The 23,468-nt window shown below is 33.6% G+C and overlaps 2 protein-coding genes across 3 annotated transcripts in view; both read left to right on the top strand.

Annotated features, from left to right (window-relative positions):
• Positions 1–15,398: 15,398 nt before the first annotated feature.
• Positions 15,399–21,132, top strand: LOC135843112 (peroxidase-like). Its single transcript, XM_065360863.1, has 13 exons — positions 15,399–15,653; positions 16,003–16,051; positions 16,627–16,800; positions 16,876–17,049; positions 17,164–17,336; positions 17,406–17,604; positions 17,703–17,903; positions 19,137–19,287; positions 19,447–19,603; positions 19,973–20,158; positions 20,449–20,647; positions 20,735–20,840; positions 20,947–21,132. Exons 1-13 carry the CDS (start codon positions 15,585–15,587, stop codon positions 21,017–21,019), a joined length of 1,911 nt encoding a protein of 636 aa, XP_065216935.1. The 5' UTR covers positions 15,399–15,584; the 3' UTR covers positions 21,020–21,132.
• Positions 21,133–22,083: 951 nt separating this feature from the next.
• LOC135843113 (peroxidase-like) overlaps positions 22,084–23,468 on the top strand; it is a 46,958-nt gene continuing 45,573 nt past the window's right edge. For both annotated transcript variants that reach the window (XM_065360865.1, XM_065360864.1), the window contains exon 1: positions 22,084–22,450. In XM_065360865.1, the coding sequence (XP_065216937.1) occupies positions 22,382–22,450 (69 nt within the window). In that variant the 5' untranslated portion in view covers positions 22,084–22,381. The remainder of the gene's footprint in view (positions 22,451–23,468) is intronic.

Raw genomic sequence — 23,468 nt, 5'->3', positions numbered from 1 at the left:
TGGATAAATATCGGTCTTGGACGTCTCTTTTAAAAAAATTATCCGAAATGAAATGCTTGCAAAATGTATTTTTTTATTCGTGTTTTTTTTTTGGGTCATTGATACATTTTTAAAAATTTGTTTAGTCTGAATTCGCAGATCATGTTAATGCATAGTTACACCTTCTTACATCTTCCAATCTTGGTAATTCTTGATCACTTCGATTATATCAAAATGACATTTTTCTACAGAAGTGGGTGAAATTAGCGAATCGTCGTATTTTTGCAATTTACCAAGAAAAGTGAGAATCTGCCTGTATTTAAAATCGATGAAAGTGTACAGACCAATCAACGCTGCCATGGCCGCATAATTAATCAGGAATGGATAAACTATGGTCACATATTGGTAAAATACGGTCAAAGAGTATCTTATGGGGGTATCAAAACGCCACGGTATGTACCCTGGAATATACATGGATTCTGGAGTGCCTAACTCGATATCATGTATAATAGCTGTAGTCACCCCTCCTACCATGTAAGCAACTTCCCAAAATAATATAAACTTGAATACCCTCTTGAACAACACGACGAAATTGGCGTTGGTTTCAGTTCTGAAATTTTCTGTCTCATTTTCCGTACATTGTATCACGCGAATGAAAACACGTTTACGTAGGATAATCGTAAAAAATATGGCCAAAGATGAAAGCAACACTAGAATAAGGGATAACGATTCCGAAACTAACATGAGACTTGACGAATGAGCAATCGACCAGATCAAAGAATGAAGCGTTAAAATATAACACATCATTGTTAAAAATACACCGATTTTTTGTATCTTTCTATGTTCAATTGGTACACTTCCTGTAACTATTAAAAGCATTTTTAAAACGAAACTGATATAAAATTTCGGTTTTTTGACCACAATCATAATGGAAAATTCGTGTAGACTCGCGAGTAAGAGCGATGAAACTTTATTAAGGATGTTTGATTAGTTGACACCATTGTGGGTAGGACTATGCAGGTAGAAACGTATAGGATTTTTCATTTCTTGGAAAATTATTGTGGTTGGTAGGTAAATATTTAAAAATTATGAAGCGATTGTTTCTGCATAAAATATGTTCTAATGGTGAGTTGTCTGCAGGCTAGGCAATTATTGAATAATTAAAAGTTCAATTTAAAGGCAAATTTTAGAAAAATTCTCACGCAAACGGCGTGTGAAAACAGACTTTTCCGTTACTTAGTAGGTACTTAATGTCAACTGTCCTTATTTCAGACACTTTTTTGACGTTTTTCGAAAATTGCTTGAAAATTAGCCATTTAATGGGAATGTTCGTCCGTACATGTTCTCACAGAATCGTGAGAACAATTTTTAAGCATCAAGCAGTTGTAAATTTTCAAGTGATTTTTTCCACCTGTTTTAAGTGAGTCCGAAAATACAGTTTTTTTATTCTTTTTTTGCACAGAAAGCGTGAAAATTATTAAAATATTTCCAAAGAACATTTTAGCAATGTTTAAAATAAAAGAAAAAATTTAATGAAATGTCTGAATCAGTAGATTGGATCCTTATACTTACAGAGTGTCCAATGAGCGGTCAGCTAAACTTCAGATTTGGATACAACCAAATGCCATTAAAAAAAGTTTGATGAAGGTGTTGCCTACCTTCAAATTTGATGGGGCAAATTGTGTATTTCAAAACCATCAGTCAAAATTCATTTTTGCCCTTGGGAGTGGATGCAACATTGAAAAGTAAACAAAATCAAATGTTGGGACTTTTTGCCTAATTTGAAAATTGAAAGACCTATGAATGAATTCTAATTTCGAAAAATAGTCATTAAAAAAAAATGTGGAAATGAATAGTAGTTACATCTAAAAATGAACAAATTTTGTTATGATCAATTTTTTTCAACTCCAAAATTTGAAACGTTTAAAGAGCTTGAGAGTTGGTAAAGGAGGAGTCCCGATGAGGCCATTTTTTAGCATCAGCAATTATCAACTTATTATACACTCTTGAAATGTTGTAATATACCAATGTCCCTCATTTGATTTTTCCTGTAACTTTCATATTTGCGCTTTTTTGGGTTAAATTCTGAGAATTTACTCTTTGAAAAAACGAAAATGGTCCTGTCGAGGCTCCTCCTTTATCAACTCTCAGGCTCTCAAATCTTTTGAAATTTTGGAGTTGAAAAAAAATTGATCATAACAAAATTTGTTCATTTCTAGATGTACGATTCATTTCCGCAATTTTCTTCTCTACATGGGTGACATCCCTTTGACAAGCGACGTCGCGTCGTCATGATGGCAACATTTTCTGATGACACTGCAATTACCACACAAGATTTTGATCCAGATGTTGCAATGGACAAATTACAAAAACAAAATAGAACGCAATAAATGAATGGAGTCAGACTTGTAGAATCAAAATCAATGGTGAAAAATGAAGCTACCCGCATATGACTGACGAGATTGTCTGTGGCCTCGACAAAAGTATCGACATGATTTTACATGATTATTGATTGAAAAAATTCGGAACATTACCCACAAAGGGGTTAATCTAACAACGTTTACAATAATTTATTAAAAATTGACACTATTTTCAAAAATTATGATGGAAATGCTGATGGTCATCATTGCTGCACGGAAAAAAAAATTATGGATAATTTTTACTATTTCATACAGTAACCGGATCCCATTCAAAAATATTGCGATTTTTACTATGAGATTAGTAAATTTTACTATGAGAGTAATAAATTGTTATGCAATGCTACGTATGGACCGTTCTGAAGTATTCCTGCGAAACATGGACCATGAGTGCAGAATGCGAGAAGAAAGTATCCGCTTTTGAGATGTGGTGCTATCGAAGGCTACTACGGATCTCATGGAAGGACTTCATTACCAACAAGGAAGTACTAGCAAGAATAGGAGAGGAGCGGAAAGTCGTAGTTGAAGACATCAAAAACAGAAAGCTAAAGTATTTAGCTCATAAAATACGAGAAAACGGTATTTTCATGCTAGCGGTACAGGGGAAAATCCAAGGAAGATCGACGAGAGGGAGGAAACGATTGGAACTGCTAACAACAAACTCACCGGCCAACTCCCCCTGCAAGATCCTGAAAGAAACAATTAGAAGATACGCTAGATACCCCTTGCAGAAATTCCTTGTCAGTTTTTGTTAGTAAAAAAACTGACAGTTTTTTCGTCACCTTCTAAGGATGTAAAAAACTGTTAGTAAAATCACTAACAATAACTGTTGGTGATTTGACTAAAAATTACCTACATTGTGAAATGTGAATGTAAAAAATTGAAGTATGTGGCTTGATGATTGAATTTAGTGCTTCCCTGTAAGCTGCAGTGCTAGAATTGAAGAATTCTTTCCAAAAAAATTTTGAAAAACCTAAAAAAATTTTCCACCTGGGGTAGGGATTGAACCTGAGACCTCCTGCACATCACTGCATTATCCACCTAACTTACCTACTGCACCACTGGAGCTGATGAAAGAACTGGTGTTGAATGCTTTTATATGCACCTCTCAACACTCTGGACTTTAAAAATTTTCAAGTGATGAATGATTTCAACTTTTTCTTTTCATTTACCAACATTGTATCACAAGCTGAATTTTGGTCCTACTGGCTTATTTTTTAACCCTGAACACGAATCCTTGGTGTTCCTCAGTTGTCCCTAGCTTGCTGCCCCCATTGTGGATTTTTACCCCCGGAAATAAGGTTTTTCTCCCATATTTCCTCAAATTGCGGTCCTACTCCAAAAATGGAGTCTATAAAAATTGTTTTACGTCAAATTTCCCATCAGATGGCCTATGAACGAACATCGTCCCCCCGAGGGGGGTGGACCTACAGTTAATTGAATATAGGGAGTTTTTGAATATGAGCCACGATATGTATGAAGGGTGGAAAGAGGTACTCCCCACTCGAATAATTTGAGGTTATAATCCATTCTCCTACACTCTTGTGTGAGGTCAAAATTGTTGTAAAAAAACAGATTTCGTACCTATCAATTATCATGGACTCACATTCAAAAACCCCTTATATGTATTAGATTGACCGCAGGTCCACCTCCCTTGGGAAGACGAAGTTGTTTTATAGATCATTTGATGGGAAATTTGATATACTTACAACAACTTTCATAGACCCCATTTTTGGGGTAGGACTGCAATTTGAAGGGGTAGGGGGAAAACCTAATGGGGGGCTAAAATCCATAATTGGGGGAAAGGTCACCAGGAACTGGTGGGACACTATAAGGAATAAGAATTCGTGTTTGGGGTGTAAAAATGGACTAGTATACCAAAATTCAACTTCCCCCTGAGCGTTTTTTATCATTCGATGCAGTTTGACTCTAGGTCCACCTCCCCTGGGGGGACGAAGTTGATTCATAGGTCATCTGACGAGAAATTTGACGTACAACAACTTCTATAAACCTCATTTTTGGGCTAGGACCGCAATTTGAGAAGATACGGGACAAAACCTCATTTGGGGGGGCTAAAATCCACAATTGGTGGGAAAGAAAACTAGGGACAGACATCAGAGACACCAAGGATTCGTGTTCAGGTTATAAAAATTGGCCTGTATACCAAAATTCAGCCTGTATGCAAGCGTTTCCCAATCAATGCCAATTTTCTTATGCTAACATTTAGACACTGTCATGACACTAACGGTAACTGTAAGTAACTATCAAGTAGCCGACATGTCTCTGGCAATAACTGTTGGTAACATTTGGAAATCATCAAGAAACTAACTGTTACTGAGTATAACTGTCAGCAATCGATGAAAAACTGTTAATTACTTACAGTTTTTAACAAAAACTGTTAATTACTAACAGTTCTTAACAGTAACTGTTATAAAATTGTAAATTACTGTCGGTCATTGCCACAGAATTTCTGCAAGGGACCGGCTAATATAGATGGACATATACGATATCTCCTGTAAAGGAGTGCGACTACGACGACGACGAATAAATTTTACCTAATTCTATAGGTAAAATGTATTTTTTGGCTGAGTAAAAATCACTATTATTTTTGGATTGGATCCGGTTACTATACTGAAATAGTAATTTTTATTGTTTTTTTTTCAGTGTGTCTACATTTGTATCTACATGTCATGTGCAAGGTTTTGATACACTCGTATATTGTAGATACCTTTGTAGACCCTCTAATTGATATCGAAATTCAGATCGTCTTGTCGATCCAAAGTTGATGTAGACTATAAGATCGACAAAAGCATCTACAAAATTTTGATCTTGTATAGTTACTTTTGTCGATCTAATAACTGTCATCAACTTTGGCATCGACAAGACGACCTGAATTTTGATATTGATTAGAGGGTCTACAAAAGTAAGTATCTACAAATGTCGTCATCGAGTAGATACTTCTGTAGATCTTGTAATCGACATCAACCATCTGGTTAATATTGATGAGGAGGTTGATGTCGATTACAAGATCTATCAAATATTTTTAAAAATTTCAAAGTATTGCCGACTCATTTGTCAATGTCTGAGTCGACAACACAATAGGAAAAATTTTCCAAGTCCAAAATAAGATGGACTAAATATTCTTTTAACCCTTTCGCAGCCAATTATGTTTTTTTTCTTCGAATTTTCAATTTTTTCCCGAGGAAATAATTGGTAGGACTCCCCTAAACATATTTCAGGCGTTGGAGAATTTTTTACCCCCCTCCTTGGAGCTCCAGTGGCCACTCAAAATTTGGAAAAACTGGTACAACGTATGTCCCAGTGGCATTACTCCCCTAAACATATTTCAGGCGTTCGAGAATTTTTTACCCCCCTCCTTGGAGCTCCAGTGGCCACTCAAAATTTGGAAAAACTGGTACAACGTATGTCCCAGTGGCATTTTATGAATTATCAGCGGGCTGTATTATGTCCCAGTGGTTGAGAAATTGAAATAAAACTTGAGAAATTACGCCATCTATTGGGATATGTGTGAACTAGTATGACTAAAGTAGGTATAAATCTGATCTGGTTGCGGAACTACTCTACCAGTGGGACAAATTACATATGGCTTAACGCTTACAAACTGGGACTGCGGGATTTTTTGTTCATGGTCTCTGGGATCTATATGTCCCGGTGGTGGCGAAAGGGTTTTAAGGCGACTTCTCTCAACAGCGGCAATGGTCTAGTGGTTAAGAACGTGACAGCAGGAAGTAGGACAGGGACGACCTGAGTTCAATCCCTACCTGGGGCAAGTTTTTTTCTATCAAAAAAATTTTTTAGGATGAAATATTTTTGAGAATAGCTTTACTTGAATCAAAAAAAGAGTTTTGGGCACATTTTGCCCATTTTCAATCAAAATTTGTCTCTTTTACACTCAAAAAAATGACAGCAATGTCCAGATCTTGTCGAGACAAAAAATGAAGGGAGATGACAGTCGATTTTGATATCTACTTCTCACTCGTCATGCATCAACATTGTTGTCAACAAATGTCGTGTCGACAAGTAGCGGATTAGAGATCTAGTCTTTTCCATCAACTTTGGCACCACGTGTGCTTTACAGGTATATCCCTTTTCCCTGAAGGAAAGTTGTAACAACTTGCTCACTAATATTCAATAGGTAACAATGAAATACTTCAAACAAACATCGTCAAATATCTGGGATTACACCTTGATAACTATCTCACATAGAGAGATCATATTGACATATTCAGAAGAAAAGAACTCACCTCAACAAAAAAACTCAAATCACATTATTGGCTTCTTGGAACTAATATGCTGAACCAACGCAACAAAACAAGATCTTAATATAAAAATGTTTATTCAAACCAATTTGGACTTGTGGAATTAAACTACTGGGTTCAGCTAGTGATTCCAATATTTTGATTATCAAAAGATTCCAGGACAAAATTCTAAGAAAACTTATAAATGCAGGGTAAAATCTCAGTGGGTCATGATGTATTTGGGCCAATGAGGTAAGAACTGGGCCGCTTAAAAAATTTCTAAATGAATTTTTATGCTCAGTATTATTGCAGGGTTTGGCCCTGAGTGTATTAGTGAAAAATCTTTTGAATCCTGATGAAGAAATGTATACTGTCTGCTTGGATATCACATATTGGACCTACTTACCTGTGAGATTTCAATTTTAATCGTGTGCTTACTAAATGTTACTATTTTGTAACAGATTGCTTTTCTTTTTGTTCCTTCAAATAAAAATACGCGTAAATTACTATTTTAAAATTAAAATTCATTCATAACCCTTCCAATGTTCGAGTTAGGCAAAAAGTCATATCATGTGATTTTTTTTACTTTTCAATCTTGCACGCACTCCCAAGATCAAAAATGAATTTTGAATTTTTGACTGTTAATTTTGAAGAATGCAATTTGCCTCTTCAAACTTAAAGATAGGCAACACCTACTTAATGTTCGGATCAGACGTTAAGCTTTATGCTGAGTGAAGACTGAAGAGTGATACAAAATATTAAAAAAGTCGATGACTCTTCATGCAATTTTTGTTTGATTTGACAAGGAATCCATATCCTCATGCACAGTTTGAATTCGCAGATTGCTCATATAATACAGTTAGATACCCATTTATAATTAATAACGTTGAAATTCTCCTTACTTTTTCCAATCTTGGTAATTCTTGATCACTCCAATTATATCAGAATTGTGCTTTCCTCTCGAACTGCGTAAATTTACTGCATCATCATTTCGTAATTTGTAAACAGAAGTCAGAAGGTGTACGAATTTAAAATTGATGAAAGTGTACAGACCAACTAATGCTGCCATGGTCACATAACTAATCGACAATGGATAAAGTGCCATCAAAACTTGATACATAACCGCCAGACAGTATTTTATTGGAGTATCATATCACCAAGGTATGTATCCTGGCATATACAGGGATTCTGGCGTGCCCAATTCAACATTATTTGTGGAAGATGACGCAGTCACGCTAGTTATAAAGTAAACTGTTTCCCAGAATAATATAAACTTGAATACCTTCTTGAGCAAGTCGAAGAAATTTTTGTTGGTTTCTGCTCTGAAATTTTTTGTTTCATTCTCTATACATTTTATCACCCGAATAAAAACACTTTTACGCAGCATAATTGTAAACTAGACAGCTGCGCCAAGCGCAGCTGTAACAGTGTGCGTAGCTTCTTTAGTTTGGAAAGCGCAACGCAATTTTGGAAAAGAAGCATAACAAAATTTCAAAAAAAGGCGCAACTTCGAAAAAAGCACAATGCGACTTCAAAATAATAAGCACAATGCGATTTAGAAAAAAATCACAACGCAAATTTCAAAAATAGAACAAGATTCCGAAAAAAATCAAAATACGATTTTGAAAAAAAAAGCATAACGCAACTTTTTAAAAAAAACGATTGGAATTTTGAAAGCAGAACGCAATCATGATTTTAAAAAAAACGCACAACGTGATTTGGAGAAAAAAAGCACAATACAATTTTCAAAAAAAGCACAAAGCAACTTTGGAAAAAAGCAATTGGGATTTTGAAAGCAGAACGCAATGATGATTTAAAAAAAAGCACAATGCGATTTTGGAAAAAAAGCACAACGCGATTTTGAAAAAAGGCACAACGCGAATTTTAGTTTAAAAAAAGCACAACGCGATTTCGAAAAAAAAGCACAACACAATTTTGAAAAAAAGCACAACGCAATTTTGAAAAAAAGCACAGTGCAAACTTTGAAAAAAGATCAACGCGAATTCTCAAAAAAGCACAAGGCCAATTTTGAAAAAAAGCACAACGCGACTTCGGAAAAAAAAGCACAACGCAAATGTTGAAAAAAAAAACAGAACGCGAACTTCAAAAAAAAAGCACAACGCGATTTTGAACGCGATTTTGAAAAAAAAGCACCACACAATTTTGGAAAAAAAGCACAACACAATTTCGGAAAAAAGCACAACACGATTTTGAAAAAAAAGCGAACTTTGAAAAAAAGCACAACGCGATTTCAAAAAAAAGCACAATGCGATTTTGAAAAAAAAGCACAACACAATTTCGGAAAAAAAGCACAATGAGGACTTCGATAAAAAAGCACAACACGATTTTGAAAAAAAAGCACAATGCGAACTTTGAAAAAAAGCTCAACTTGAATTCTGAAAAAAGCACAAGGCCAACTTTTAAAAAAAAGCACAATGCGGATTTTGGAAAAAAAGCACAGCGCGATTTTGAAAAAAAAAAACGCACAACGCGATTTTGAAAAAAAAGCACAACGCGAACTTTGAAATCAAAAAACGCGAATTTTAAAAAAAAACACAACGCGATTTCGAAAAAAAGCACCACGCAATTTCAGAAAAAGAAGCACAACGCGATTTTTAAAAAAAAGCACGACGCGAACTTCAAAAAAAAAACAACGCGAATTTTAGGAAAAAAAGCACAACGCGAATTTTAGAAAAAAAGCACAACGCGATTTAAAAAAAAAAAAAACCAACGCAAATTTTGGAAAAAAAGCATGTGATTTTAAAAAAAAGCGCAACGTGAACTATGAAAAAAAAGCACAACGCCAACTTCAAAAAAAAGGCACAACAAAATTTTGAAAAAAAGCACCACACCATTTTGGAAAAAAAACATAACGCAATTTTGAAAAAAAAGCACGAGATTTTAAAAAAAAGCACAACGCGATTTTGAAAAAAAAGCACAATGCGAATTTTAGAAAAAAAGCACAACGTGGTTTTTAAAAAAAGCGCAACGCGAACTTTGAAAAAAAAGCACACCGCAAACTTCAAAAAAAAGGCACAACAAAATTTTGAAAAAAAGCACCACACCATTTTGGAAAAAAAGCATAACGCGATTTTGAAAAAAAAGCACAACGAGATTTTAAAAAAAAGCACAACACGATTTTGAAAAAAAAGCACAACGCAAATTTTGGAAAAAAAGCACAATGTGATTTTTAAGAATAAGCGCAACGCAAACTTTGAAAAAAAAGCACAACGCGAACTTCAAAAATCAAGGCACAACAAAATTTTGAAAAAAAGCACCACACCATTCTGGAAAAAAAGCCTAACGCGATTTTGAAAAAAAAGCACAACAAGATTTTTTTTAAAAAAAGCACAACGCGATTTTATAAAAAAAGCACAACGCGAACTTCAAAAAAAAAGAACACAACGCGAATTTTAGGAAAAAAAGCACAACGCAAATTTTAGAAAAAAAGCACAACGCGATTTTTTTTTTAAAAAGCACAACGGGAATTTTGGAAAAAAAGCACAGTTGTGATTTTTAAAAAAAAAGCCCAACGCAAACTTTGAAAAAAAAGCACAACGCGAACTTCAAAAAAAAGGCACAACAAAATTTTGAAAAAAAGCACCACACCATTTTGGAAAAAAAGCATAACGCAATTTTGAAAAAAAAGCACGAGATTTTAAAAAAAAGCACAACGCGATTTTGAAAAAAAAAGCACAATGCGAATTTTAGAAAAAAAGCACAACGTGGTTTTTAAAAAAAGCGCAACGCGAACTTTGAAAAAAAAGCACACCGCGAACTTCAAAAAAAAGGCACAACAAAATTTTGAAAAAAAGCACCACACCATTTTGGAAAAAAAGCATAACGCGATTTTGAAAAAAAAGCACAACGAGATTTTAAAAAAAAGCACAACGCGATTTTGAAAAAAAAGCACAACGCAAATTTTGGAAAAAAAGCACAATGTGATTTTTAAGAATAAGCGCAACGCAAACTTTGAAAAAAAAGCACAACGCGAACTTCAAAAATCAAGGCACAACAAAATTTTGAAAAAAAGCACCACACCATTCTGGAAAAAAAGCATAACGCGATTTTGAAAAAAAAACACGAGATTTAAAAAAAAAAAGCACAACGCGATTTTGAAAAAAAAGCACAACGTGAACTTCAAAAAGAATCACAACGCGATTTCGAAAAAAAACACCACACAATTTCGAAAAAAAAGCACAACGCGATTTTGAAAAAAAAGCACAACGCGAACTTTGAAATAAAAAAACAACGCGAATTTTAGAAAAAAAGCACAACGCGTTTTCGAAAAAAAGCACCATGCAATTTCAGAAAAAGAAGCACAACGCGAACTTCGAAAAAAAACACAATGCAAATGTTAGGAATTGAAAAGCACTAGATTTCGAAAAAAAAAGCACCACGCAATTTTTAAAAAAAAGCACAACGCGATTTTAAAAAAGAAGCACAACGTGATTTTAAAAAAGAAGCGCAACGTGAACTTTGAAAAAAAAGCACAACGTGATTTTTAAAAAAAACAACTCGATTTTGAAAAAAAAGCACAACGCGATTTTAAAAAAGAAGCGCAACGCGAAATTTGAAAAAAAAAGCACAACGTGATTTTCAAAAAAAACTCGATTTTGAACAAAAAGCACAACGCGATTTCAAAAAAAAGCACAACACGATTTTGAAAGAAAAAGCACAACGCGATTCCGAATACACTATGCTATGCTATTCTGAAAGCTCCGGAGCACAACGCGATATATCAGGAAAGCATAAGCACTGCAGTACTGAGAGAGTGAGAGAACCTCTTGGGAGCACAGCAAAATCACAAATGACTGGAGGTTTTGATTCTGAAAGGGTAACCACCTGCTTTCAGCATCTATGTGTGTAAATGAAACACCTGCAGGTGTTTCACAAATGACTGGTGGGTTTTGATTCCGAAAGGGTAACCACCTGCTTTCGGCGTCTAGTCTAAAATTGAACAATGGGAAAGATAACACTGTAGATAAGAATATTTTAGGACCCCTGCAGTGTTTCATTTTAAAACCGATGTCGGCTTCCCTTTTGATACCTTTCTCATTGTTCAATTTTGAAAATTTAAAGTCGGCTTCACTTTTGTCGGCTTCCCTTTTGATATGGCCCTTTTCCCTTTTTTATTCTTTTTTTGGTACAAATTTTCGTAATTAATTGCAATTACTCAAGAAGCTAATTGAGTAATTGCAATTATAATTACGACATTCCCTCCCTCAAGTTATGCCTCACCTACCTACGAAAGATTCAAAAAAATCGGCCCATTCCTCTAAGAGAACATTCGAGCCAAAGAATTTTTCAACTTTCGGAACGAAACCAATAGTGTGCTACGCACACTAAAAACATGGCACAAGATGAAATTAATATAAGAATTATGGATAACGATTCGGATATTACTGTAATACTCGATGAATTCACTGCCGACCAGATCACCGAATGAAATAATAAAACATAACTTATTATTATTAAAATGACAAAAGTCTGTTGTATCTTTCTGTATTCGATAGGTATGCTTCCGGTCGTTATTAAAAGAAATTTCAAAATTGAACTAATTGAAAGTTTTGGTTTTTTGATTACGACCATCATCGAAACTCGAGTAGACTCGCGAGTAGGTAAGAGTGATGAAAATGAAAGTTTATTAAAGCTGTTTGATTTGTTGACACTGCTGTAGATATATGATTTCTTTCTTTGAAATTGTTGATATATCTATTAATATTTTACAAATGATACTTTGAAGCGAATGTTCCAATACGCTTTCGCTTTCTGCATAAAACATGTTTTAATAATGCGTTGTCTGTAATTAAATAACTAATTGAAAATTCAAAAAAACAATTTTAAAAAGAACTCTTTTAGAGTTGAGCTTTGAAGAATTATATCGGAAAATACAATTAATTGTTTACAGATTTTCCACAACGCAATAGATATTTATTGCTGTTTTAACGTTGTATAAGTCTTACAAAATTCCACCTATTATGCTATGATTTACTTAAATGCTGTAGGTACATTCATTATTTAAAAGCTGACTTTTGTAAATACAGCATACAATTAAAACCGTCTAAAAATGAATAAAATATCGAATAATTCAAACAGAAAATAACAAAACCACCTTAAAGGTTACAATTCTTGTCTGAGTAACGTTGTTTTTCATAAACTACCCCAAACAGACGATAATTCTTCATCTTCATACACGTGATGACGTCAGGACCACATTACCCGATAAGCGAGACTAAGTGGCCATCTGGAGCGACGAATTGATGGGCAGCAAAATTTGGAGGAAAAAAGCAAGAAATTATAGAGAATTTTCTTTCTGAAAAAATAACAACATTCCTTGATTTTCACTCTACGATAAGAAAAGTTTGACTAGCATTTCTTCTTGAGTATAATTTACTCATTCCAAAAGTAAGCAACCAATCTGTGTGAAACATTCAGGGGTACTTATTCTGGAATATTTTGTACAACATATCGAATGAAAACTACTCTACAATTTTTCAAACTGAAATACGAATAAATTCAATTTTTTTTAATTTTTAATTTTTGCAAAATTTGACATAACTTTTTTTTGAAAAACCGACTTTTGGTATGTATTGCGCAAAATTCATATCCCTTAGAACATTACCTTAATTTTAAAAGTATAATGACTAAAAAATTCAGAAAAATTGGCGAATTGTGGGAATTTAAAAAAAAAAATATCGAAATTTGAAATCATCGAAATGTAATGTTTTGAACTTTCAGATAAAAAATCACTGTTTTTCGGCATTTTCCATTGAAATTATTATCCATATGGATTGTTTTATTTGTTTTGGAAGGTTTTAAATTTCAAACAACTTTTGTAGAAATTTTTATGAAAATAGGTAGGTACTCAGAAAATTCTGAACATTGATACGGGAATGAAAACAAGTCGTTGATAAGTTTTTTTCAACTTCGAATGAATATTATTTTCATATTGTGAAGACTGGTTTTTCAACTTGAACTTCGTAATTTTCGGAGTAGGTATTTTCAATTTTTTTCATTTCCTACCCTAATTTCGCATTTTTCTAAAGTACCTAAATGAAAGAATGCCTTGATGGCATCAAAATAACACGCCTCCCTGAAAATTCAAGCAAATACGAGTACTTACCTAGTGACTAATTCTTCAGTATTCCTTGACTTTTTTTTTTTTTAATTTTTCACGATTATTCAAAAAAAAAAACACGCTCTTACATTTTGTAAGCCAGCAGGGCTGCGTACTAGTCGTAATTTTTATAACTACATACATACCTCGCTGCACTTTATTTAAAACCACTTTAGGTGTTCACATTCTCAATGCAGCTAACATCGTTTTACAATATATTTATAAAAATGAAATCGTCAAGTTGGATTTCAGATGCTGGATTTTATTTTTCGATTTTTGGTGAATAGAAAAAAAAATTAAGCTTAGCTCGTTTTTTATGAGAAGGCCAAAATTTAAATTAAATTGAGACAGAAAGCTGAAATTTGGTGTATACGTACCTATTTTCACCACAGACCAAATAAATGAAATTCAAGTTTCATAGGTACATATTTTTTAGATGCTTTCACAATTTTCTTCCCCATGATTTCATCGTAGAAACTAGATAAATATTTTTATTTATACATAGAAATATTTCACGTTTACCTATTGATTTCGATTCAGATATTTTGTAGTAATTAAGATTCGACATAAATCAGGAAAAAACTAATAGGTAAATCCCAAATGAAATTTTCGATGAAAAAAAAACACACAATTTTGCCCTAAGGTACTTGGAATTTACAATTTTCCTGTCTTTTTCGTATCTCAAAATAAACCTAAAATATACATTTTAAGACAGCTTTACCACTACATGGACAATCACATACGCACACATCCAGTTCAATTCATCGCTCAAAAATATGTTCTTGTTTTTGCGCTTGTGTGTTTTTTAAAAGTTACTCATACACAATGCTTATGTAGGTATTGAAAACACTTTCAAGAACTATTTATTTTACGTTTGAAAAATGCTGCAGATGATTGCTTGAAAGTTCGTAGGACTTCAATGAAATAATAATTTTAAAATGTGGAAGTGAATGACCATTGACCAATCTCTCATCATGCAGAAGCTGAATACCTACATGCTATAATGTTTACAATTACCTACATATAATGTGTTTACAACTAGCTACATTGATCTTCCACACAGACTGTACTAATCAGTTATCTATGTACAAAAAATGAAAACCTCGCTCGAAATTTCAGTATTAATTACTTACTTAATTGGAGAATAATTTTTGTTTTTTGTTTTTTAAACACCCAAATATATCATTACCTGACGAAAAATAAGGGGTACCTATCATAAATTATTCATAAATGTTTACCAGAGTCTCGTGTCTCGATGATACACGAAAACAGACGAAGATTTATGAAAATTTTCAAGCTTCAAGTTACCTACCTGTTGTTATATTCAAAAACGAATATAAAAGAACTCCGTCTCAAAGTTACATATTCGTGTTAACCGAACCGATTAAGAAGACGCGCACATGGTACCTAACTTACGAGGTCACCAGTTCAATTCCCGTCTGCGTAGAATTTTCAATTTTTTTCTGATATGTATTAATCGCCTCAGGATACTTCCTACTGTACAATTAAATCACGGATTTCCCATTTTTCATGCATTATCACATTATTAGCAATTTTTCACTGGAAAATAAGTAGGTACTCCAACTACTACTTTGGAGCGAAAACACCGCAAGTTTTTTTTTTGAATGATAAACCATTCGTTTGGTTTTCTGTATTCAGGTTTTGCAGAAACTCTGGGTGTTGGTATAAAATTGTTAGTCTGTATTTCAACTCATTATTTTTCAGTTCGCTTTCGATTACAGTTTTAATTTTTAGAAGATAATGTTGATTCGTACTTAGGTGTATTTAATTGTGTAACTGGAGTGTATCATGGGTGGAATAATTTTATATGGTATTATAACGACGGTTTTATTGCTGGTTTCTGGTTGCTCGTCGCAGGTACGTTTTTTTTTCTCAATTTAAATGCCAACATATTTTGTAGAAAAGTAAGGAAGAAAAACTGAATTTTTTCATACAAAAAGTAACTTTATAGTACCTACCCAAGAAAGCTCAAAAATTAGGTACCTAACAAAAAAGTGACAAAACGAGAGCAAAACATTTTAATGTAAATGAAGGGCTTTTTGGTAATTCCTAGTAAAATGCGAGATTTTTGGTAAATTTTTGAAAGAAATAACACTTGGAATTTTTTGCAAAAAAAAGACAAATTTTAGCAATTTTGCTAAACAATGAAAATGTTTGTAAATTTAAAAAAAAAAATTACAAAAATGTACTTCTTGTCTTATTTTAGAGTCAGACTGGTACCAGAATTCCAAAAATCCAGAAATCTCCACTAAATAGTAAGTATAAGTGTACCTAATTAATCATATCCAGTCACGTGATTAAGTACCTACCTACTGTAAGGAGATTCACGAAATGCAATTTTTTGGAATTATTTGACCTCTCTGGAGCGATTTGACATTTCTATAAAAATCTGAGAACTCACTAAGCAATAACCAATAAAGTTATGAATCTTAAAGTTTATTTTTGAACCCTCCAGAGCAATTAGTTGAGAAAATTTAAAAATCGCCGGAGGCTCCAGAATTGTTCAAAAATGGTTATTGATGCTGATGTGTGGGATCCAGTTGAATTGAAGAAATTATTCACATTGGTTTCACTCAACTCGAAAAAATGTATATTTTGTGAAAAAGGTTATTAATCGTCCTTCAAACAGCTTTTTTTAATTTTCGAAAATTTGCCAAAAATTCCCCCTCCCAAAAAAAGACTTTAGCCCCGGAAATTTTGGTTAGGTGGTTAGGACTTGCTCTTTCGAAGGTTTCGTTCAAATCGAAGAGTGCAATTCAAAATTATCAATTTGAATTAATTACTCTACACTCATCTGTTTCGGCTATTATGAAAATAATTACTGTCGCAGGCATTTTATCAACTTCGCAACAAAACGTGAACAATGCCTGTTTACCAGAAGTCTCTTGCGATACTTATGAAAAGTACCGAACATTTGATGGTTCCTGCAATAACTTGAAAAACCCTGCTTGGGGCGTTGCAAATACTCCTGTCGTTCGATTGTTCCCAGCATTCTATGACGACGGTTGGTATAATATTTACTTACATAATTGTAGTTTTGAACTAAAAAATTGGAAAATCGAAACTTTTTTTTTTACAGGAGAAAGTCTACAGAGACTGAGTGAAGATGGAAATCCGTTACCAAATGCCAGATATGTTCGCACAACTCTACTTCCTGATGGTGAAAATGCTGGAGTAAAACTGACACTTGCTGTCATGTCATGGGGACAAATGGTAGCTCACGATGTAGCTCTTCGAGCAACATCTCCCGAGGGTGATTATTTCTTAATTTTTACTCGCTATTTCAGACATTTTCGTAGTATAGGAAATACTGTAACCTATAGGTATAACCTATGCAATATATTTCTATTCTCTTCTCAATACTCAGGACCAAAAACCTGCTGCAATGCAGACGGAAGTTTCAATCCAGATCCTGTTTGCCACCCTATAGCTATTCCCATAGATGATAATTTCTACTCTAAATTCAATCAATTGTGTATGCACGTGAAACGAGTTCGTCCGACAAATGATTTAGGATGTCTAATAAATCCTGTCCAACAAGTATGCTACGTCATTTGAGAAAAAAAATCATCATGGAATATACCATAGAGTAAAGTCATTCAAAAACAGATTTCAGGAGTTACCCATTACATGGACGGATCATTTATCTATGGCTCGAGTAAAGAAGCTGCTGACTCACTTCGACAATTTGAAGGTGGATTATTGAAATGTCGAACGACTGATGATGGTAGACCATTTTTGATCAATGTTCAAAAACCCACCGAGGTTTGTGATGTGCCTCGTGACACCGATGTTTGCTACATGGCTGGTAAAGAAAACCTACCTATTTAAAACTTAATCCTTAATTAAAATACAATCGTTTCATTACCTATACCAATACTGATATACGTAAAAATTGTATGACAGGGGATCCGGATAGAGTAAACACGAACACAGAAATTGCAGTCACTCAAGTGATGTTTTTGAGATTACATAATAAATTGGCTACAGATTTGCACCATATGCACCCTTCCTGGTCTGATGAGATGCTTTTCCAAGAGACTAGGCGAATTGTTATCGCAATTGTGCAGCATATTACTTACAACGAATATTTACCTTTGTTGTTGGGTATGTGAATATGCATTTAATATGCTTTTGAAATTATACAGAAACACCCATTCTTGGTCAAGCGTCCAAACTACGAGTAGCAACAATTTTTTTGGACTGAAACAAGAAAACTCGAATAAGCATCCTGAAATGCTTCTACCAGCAGAACTTCATATGCTGCATTTCATTTTTTGATTTTTGTAGAATTTTTAAAAATTTAAATTTGAACGCATTTTCCATGAAAAAAAAACAGCTTGATCAAATTAAGGTAGAGTCTAACTGAAATTTCATTTATATACTTCATTTTTGACCACATCAAGTCAATTTTGGAACTTTCAGTAAATTTTTCGATTTCCAATAATTAAAAAAGCCTATGAGTGAAATTCAGCAAATACAAGAATATAATCGGAGCCCACCCCCCTCCCCATAACTAAAATTTTGGATACCCAAACTTACATATTTTTCGATATTTGGTGATTTTTTTTAAAAAACCAAAATTGACCATTTTTGGCGATTTAGGTATCCCTTTTTTATAAAAAGAAAAAAAATAATGTACCTTACCTGTGTATTTATTCAGTAAAAGTGATGAAAATTAGTCCTGAAATTACCTAATATTTATTCTTCGGATCGAATTTGACCATTTTGGGCAATTTTGGAGCTTCGAGCACGATTTTCCTTTTTTCCACGAATTCTTGAATTTCTCCAGAGGACATGAAAATTGAATTGTGCTTCATTTCAGGACCACTTTTAATCAGTTTTACTGAATAAATATACCCATTTAGAGAGAAACAAACACGAATCGCTGAAATTATAAATAGAGGTTTCAGATCATGCTCTTTCCGAAAATCGTAATCCCGTTCGAATCAAAGATGGAACATCTTGAAAGGTTCCTCTGTTGAATCAATTTGAGCACATATAATTTAGTATCAATCAAATATTGGTTTTTCAGCTCACTTTGATCATATTTTGATTTTTTAGTACCTACCTACCTACCTAAGTACCTATACACAAAAAATTGTTTAAAATTTGAATTTTTGAAAATTTACCAAGAAATTACAAAATGAAATACCTATATACATTTATCAGCTTGAAAGGTGATCTGAAGGTATTTATTGAGATGCTTTTTCGATTTGTGTTCATCCAGTACAAAAAATTCTCTACAAGTTGGGAGCAAAATGAATTACCTATTTGCAAAGTGAATGAATTTTCAAGTTAGACGCTGATACAAATATTTTACCATTTTTTTCCAAACAGGATCGACGTTTGTTAAAAACCATCAATTAGCACCTCAAAAATCAGGATATTCAAAATATGGATATGATGCTAGTATCAATCCTTCTACCCTTAGTGAATTCGTGTCGGCTGCTTTCCGTTCGCTACATAGTGCCATCGTTGGAAGCCCCAAGTTGGTATTATTTTTTTCTCTAAAATAAGTGTCATCGATCTACTTAAAAAGTTGATTTTGTGTTCATTTATCATTCAAGAATTATTGTATTCTGCTTTTGAGATCGTTAACTTCTAATTTTTGAGGGGGAAAACATTTATTCGTTGCTCTATTTTATAGGTTAGTGAGCGAATATCGATTAAGTCGAGGTTCAATACAACTTTCTGATTACACAAATAGACCTGGTATTATTGAAGCTGCTAATAATTTTGATAATTTTTTACGCGGTCTGATTTCGCAACCACAAAGTGATAAAAATTATCACTTCACCGAACAGGTAAGATGATAAATTTTGATTTACTCTTTCCCTTTTGAACTATCCCTCTAAACTGATAGATTATTGAAGTGGAAAATTAGAATGCAAATGACGACAGCGACAGTTGTTTTTCTAGACTAGACTTGACTACCTGTACCTATTGAATGGAATTTGTAAAAAAAAATAAAATAAAATAAATAAATAAAAATAAGATTTTGATTTAAAACTTATGTGGATTATGGAATAGGGCAGAAATATTTCTTTTTTACATTTTATCTAACTTACCTATCAAGTTATTTGCAATTGTTGTATTTCTACGAACCTATGTAATAATTAATAAAATAATTAATCACAGCTGAGATAAAAATAATTATCATGATTTTATTTCAGATCACAAATTCATTTCTCGGAAATAAAGAGAACCCTATCGCTGAACGTAATGGAACTGATATGATTAGTATTGATATACACAGAGGAAGAGAATACGGAGTACCACCTTATACTACGATGAGAATTCTCTGCGGATTGCCCCCAGTGAATGACTTCGAGGATTTGAGAGATTTTATGGATGCTGATGTGAGATTTTTCAGCATTTTATACTTATGTTAATTTTCTGCATTCTTAAAATCATTCAATCCCTACAAAAAAATTATCTCTCTTATTAACACAATGAGAGTTGAAAAATACACCATTTTTTCCCAATTTTTTTTTCAACTTTGAGAATGAAATGAAACCGAAGAATGACTAATTTTGAGTGTTGGTACCTCTACCTATCATGTATTTTCAAAAAAAATTATTTCAAATTGAAAACTTCAGTTGATAGACTAGATAATTATATCTACCTAACAATTTATCTTTGTTTACAGAAAGTCTCATTGCTATCCGAGGTTTACTCCAGTGTTCACGACATTGATTATTATGTTGGTGGAATGCTTGAAAAAAAAATACCTCGTACTCTGGTCAGCCCTTCATTTCACTGCGTCATCGCCGAAGCGTTCCATAGATACAAATTTGGAGACCGATTTTTCTACGAATTCGACGGTCATCCGGGAACTTTCACACTAGGTATGCCTATCAACTCATAGATAAGTACATACTTTTAAATTAAATCTAGTTCCAAAATTTTCATTTATAATGTTTCTTCTCGAACAGATCAACTAGACAGCATACGAAAATTCACCTATTCAGCGCTCGTTTGTATGACCAGTGATCATATTCAAGTCGCTCAACCTATGGGTTTCCATAAAATTAATTCCAAGTAAGCTACAAGCGACACTGTTACCCAAGTACCTACTCGTTGTTTGTTCAAGTAGGTACCTACCTATATAATTTTTCAATGTGGCATTTTTTTATTCATGTTTCAGATTGAACCCATTGAGGCCTTGTTCTGAAATTACAAAAGCGTTCAAACTGGATCCATGGGCCAAGAATGATTGATTACCTAATTGATTGGTCGATCGTGACTAAATTTTAGTTCTTTTTTTTACTTCTACCTTAAAATGCATTTTGTTGGTATCCATATTCCATATCAATAAACTTATTAAATTACATTCAACGTTTGGACGATCATTTTCATTATAAGGACAAAATCTTGAAATATTTCTTCCCAAAAAATGTTTGCTTCACGGAGTGAAAATTGTCAGAAATTCAGGAAGAGAGTAATTTCAAAATATTTTAACAATTTCAACATTTCGAATAGGTACCTAGCTATTATAGTTTGCGAAACGTAGTATTTTTATAGTTACGAGTATTTATTAGAAATAATTTTTCATTTTATCTATGAAGATGGTATGTGTAATTATCGCATATAATCCGTAGATACGTTTATTGAACTCTAACAGTCATTAATTAGAAGGTCAAGTTCAATTCTTCAACACGTGCTGACCCTAATATAATATTGGAAAAATATACATTGACAATATCTCGACTAGTTTTACATTACCTTTGTGAAAATGAAAACCTGGAGGTCATGTTACGTAGGTACTTTCCTTACCTATCCAGTACTTTGGGAGGTATTTTAGATTATTTTAGTATCACCATGGTATGCAAAACGTATGTACTTCTCATGAAAAATCATATTACATCAGACATTTTAAATCAAAAAAGACCGTCGTGTTAAAAACCCACCTCAATAAATTTTAGTCATTAAAATTATTAAATTACATAATTTCCGCCCAGATGTAATAGTGATACTTACTGATAAATGATAACTGATAATGAATATAAATGTTCAAAAATACTGATAAGTAGCACAAATGTATCACCTAGCTATCTCATCATACCTACCATTTCTGATGATAATTGTACGAATTTGTTTGTTTGTTTTTTTTTCATCGCAAGTGACGAGATTGATAATTTTTAATAATTTTGAATCTAGTTTACACGAGCGAAATCGTCATAATATTTATTTCAAACTCCTCAGTTTAATGTCATTTTTAAAATTTTCTTCGGATTCCGCAATTTTATCTTCATCTAATTAGTTGCAACCGTTGCACGAGTTTTCTTTTCTTATTCAGTTCATAGAATTTTGTGTTCTTCCTATTTCAGTCCTCAGAAAAGCGAATAACGATAATAATTTCGATTTTATCTGATTTTGTTTCATAATAAAAAAAATGTATAGGAAGGGGATAGCTCACAGTTGATTGTGAATCATACGTATTTGTACAAGCGCCGAGTGTATAAAAATGCTTCACGTGATTTGATTATGTCATTTTTTAGTTCACTCTCGAGAAAGTTTTTTTTTTTCATTTTTTGAAGCTCGTGTTGATTCGCATTTAAATCGTGTAATCGGAGCCCAGCATGGGTAGGATATTTTTTTACGGTATTTTAACCACAGCTTTCGCGCTGGTTTGCGGTTTCTCGTCGTTGGTAAGTCGTTACATACATTTTTAAGTGCTATTATGATAAAGGAATTTTGTGTCGACACCTTCGACTAGTAATTTAGTTCACTTGACTCGAAATAGTCCAAATAGGTCCCTATCCTATCTAAGCTCGCGAATGATACTCATGAAGACCTATTTACACGTTTACCTATCTTCAGACACGCGATATAACGAATAAATAACAACACGTTTCAGACAGAACTGTTTGTAATTGATATTTAAAACAATATAACGCACAACACATTTACATTTACGCGAATTCGCAAAAGAAGTATACCGTTAGTATAAATCGACCACATTAACCTATTCTATAAATTTGAATACACGTTACCGTTCCCAGTAAGCCCTATACCTAACCGCAATGCTAAGCATATCTTGACGAACTAGGTCTTGGGCATGGTTTACTAGTCCAACGTTACATTAACTAGAAGTCCCCTCCAAGTAATAATTTCCCTCCCTCCTACGTAGGAAGATGGGCCACATTTACTGTATCATATGCCCCATTCGTGACCCACAAGGTAACCCCTGCGAGCCCCGAAATGGGACACGGATCTTCAAAAATACGTAAATTGGTACCTTCGGTCTAATGGTGCAACCATTCCCTCTGCCCCTCCGTATCCCATCTTGGAGAGAGTGGGAGGGAACAAAGGGAAAGCTTGCTTGGTCAACAAATAGGTATTGAAGAATTCTCGCTATGTATCCCAACTCCATACACCATTGGATTTCTCCAAGAGCATAGGCAGTTGAACTTACTAGCACAGAAACTCCCCAAAAACCTACTCTCACAATTTGACACGAAACTTCAAAATAATGCAACTCTAAAATCCCATAAGTCTCATGCTCTCGAATAAATTAAATTTCAAAACCCATGTTATCGAAATATTTCATCTGACATGTAATAAAAAAAAAACCAGAACCTCAAATACCCACTCCAAAATTGTAACCAGTTTTTTCCAAGCCTAGTCCGTTCAAGATCCAATTCTACCACATAATAATCCCATGTA

Source organism: Planococcus citri, chromosome 4 (assembly GCF_950023065.1).
Source record: "Planococcus citri chromosome 4, ihPlaCitr1.1, whole genome shotgun sequence".
In the NCBI taxonomy this organism is placed as follows: Eukaryota; Metazoa; Arthropoda; class Insecta; order Hemiptera; family Pseudococcidae; genus Planococcus; species Planococcus citri.
Note: the sequence above shows the minus strand (reverse complement) of the source record. Positions and strands in the feature narration are given on the sequence as shown.

Coding starts and splice junctions, on each gene's coding strand:
- LOC135843112 (XM_065360863.1), top strand. CDS start 15,585: ATGGGTGGAATAATTTTATATGGTATTATAACGACGGTTTTATTGCTG. Junction 17,337..17,405: donor TAATAAATCCTGTCCAACAA/GTATGCTACGTC, acceptor ATTCAAAAACAG/ATTTCAGGAGTTACCCATTA. Junction 20,648..20,734: donor TCCGGGAACTTTCACACTAG/GTATGCCTATCA, acceptor CTTCTCGAACAG/ATCAACTAGACAGCATACGA.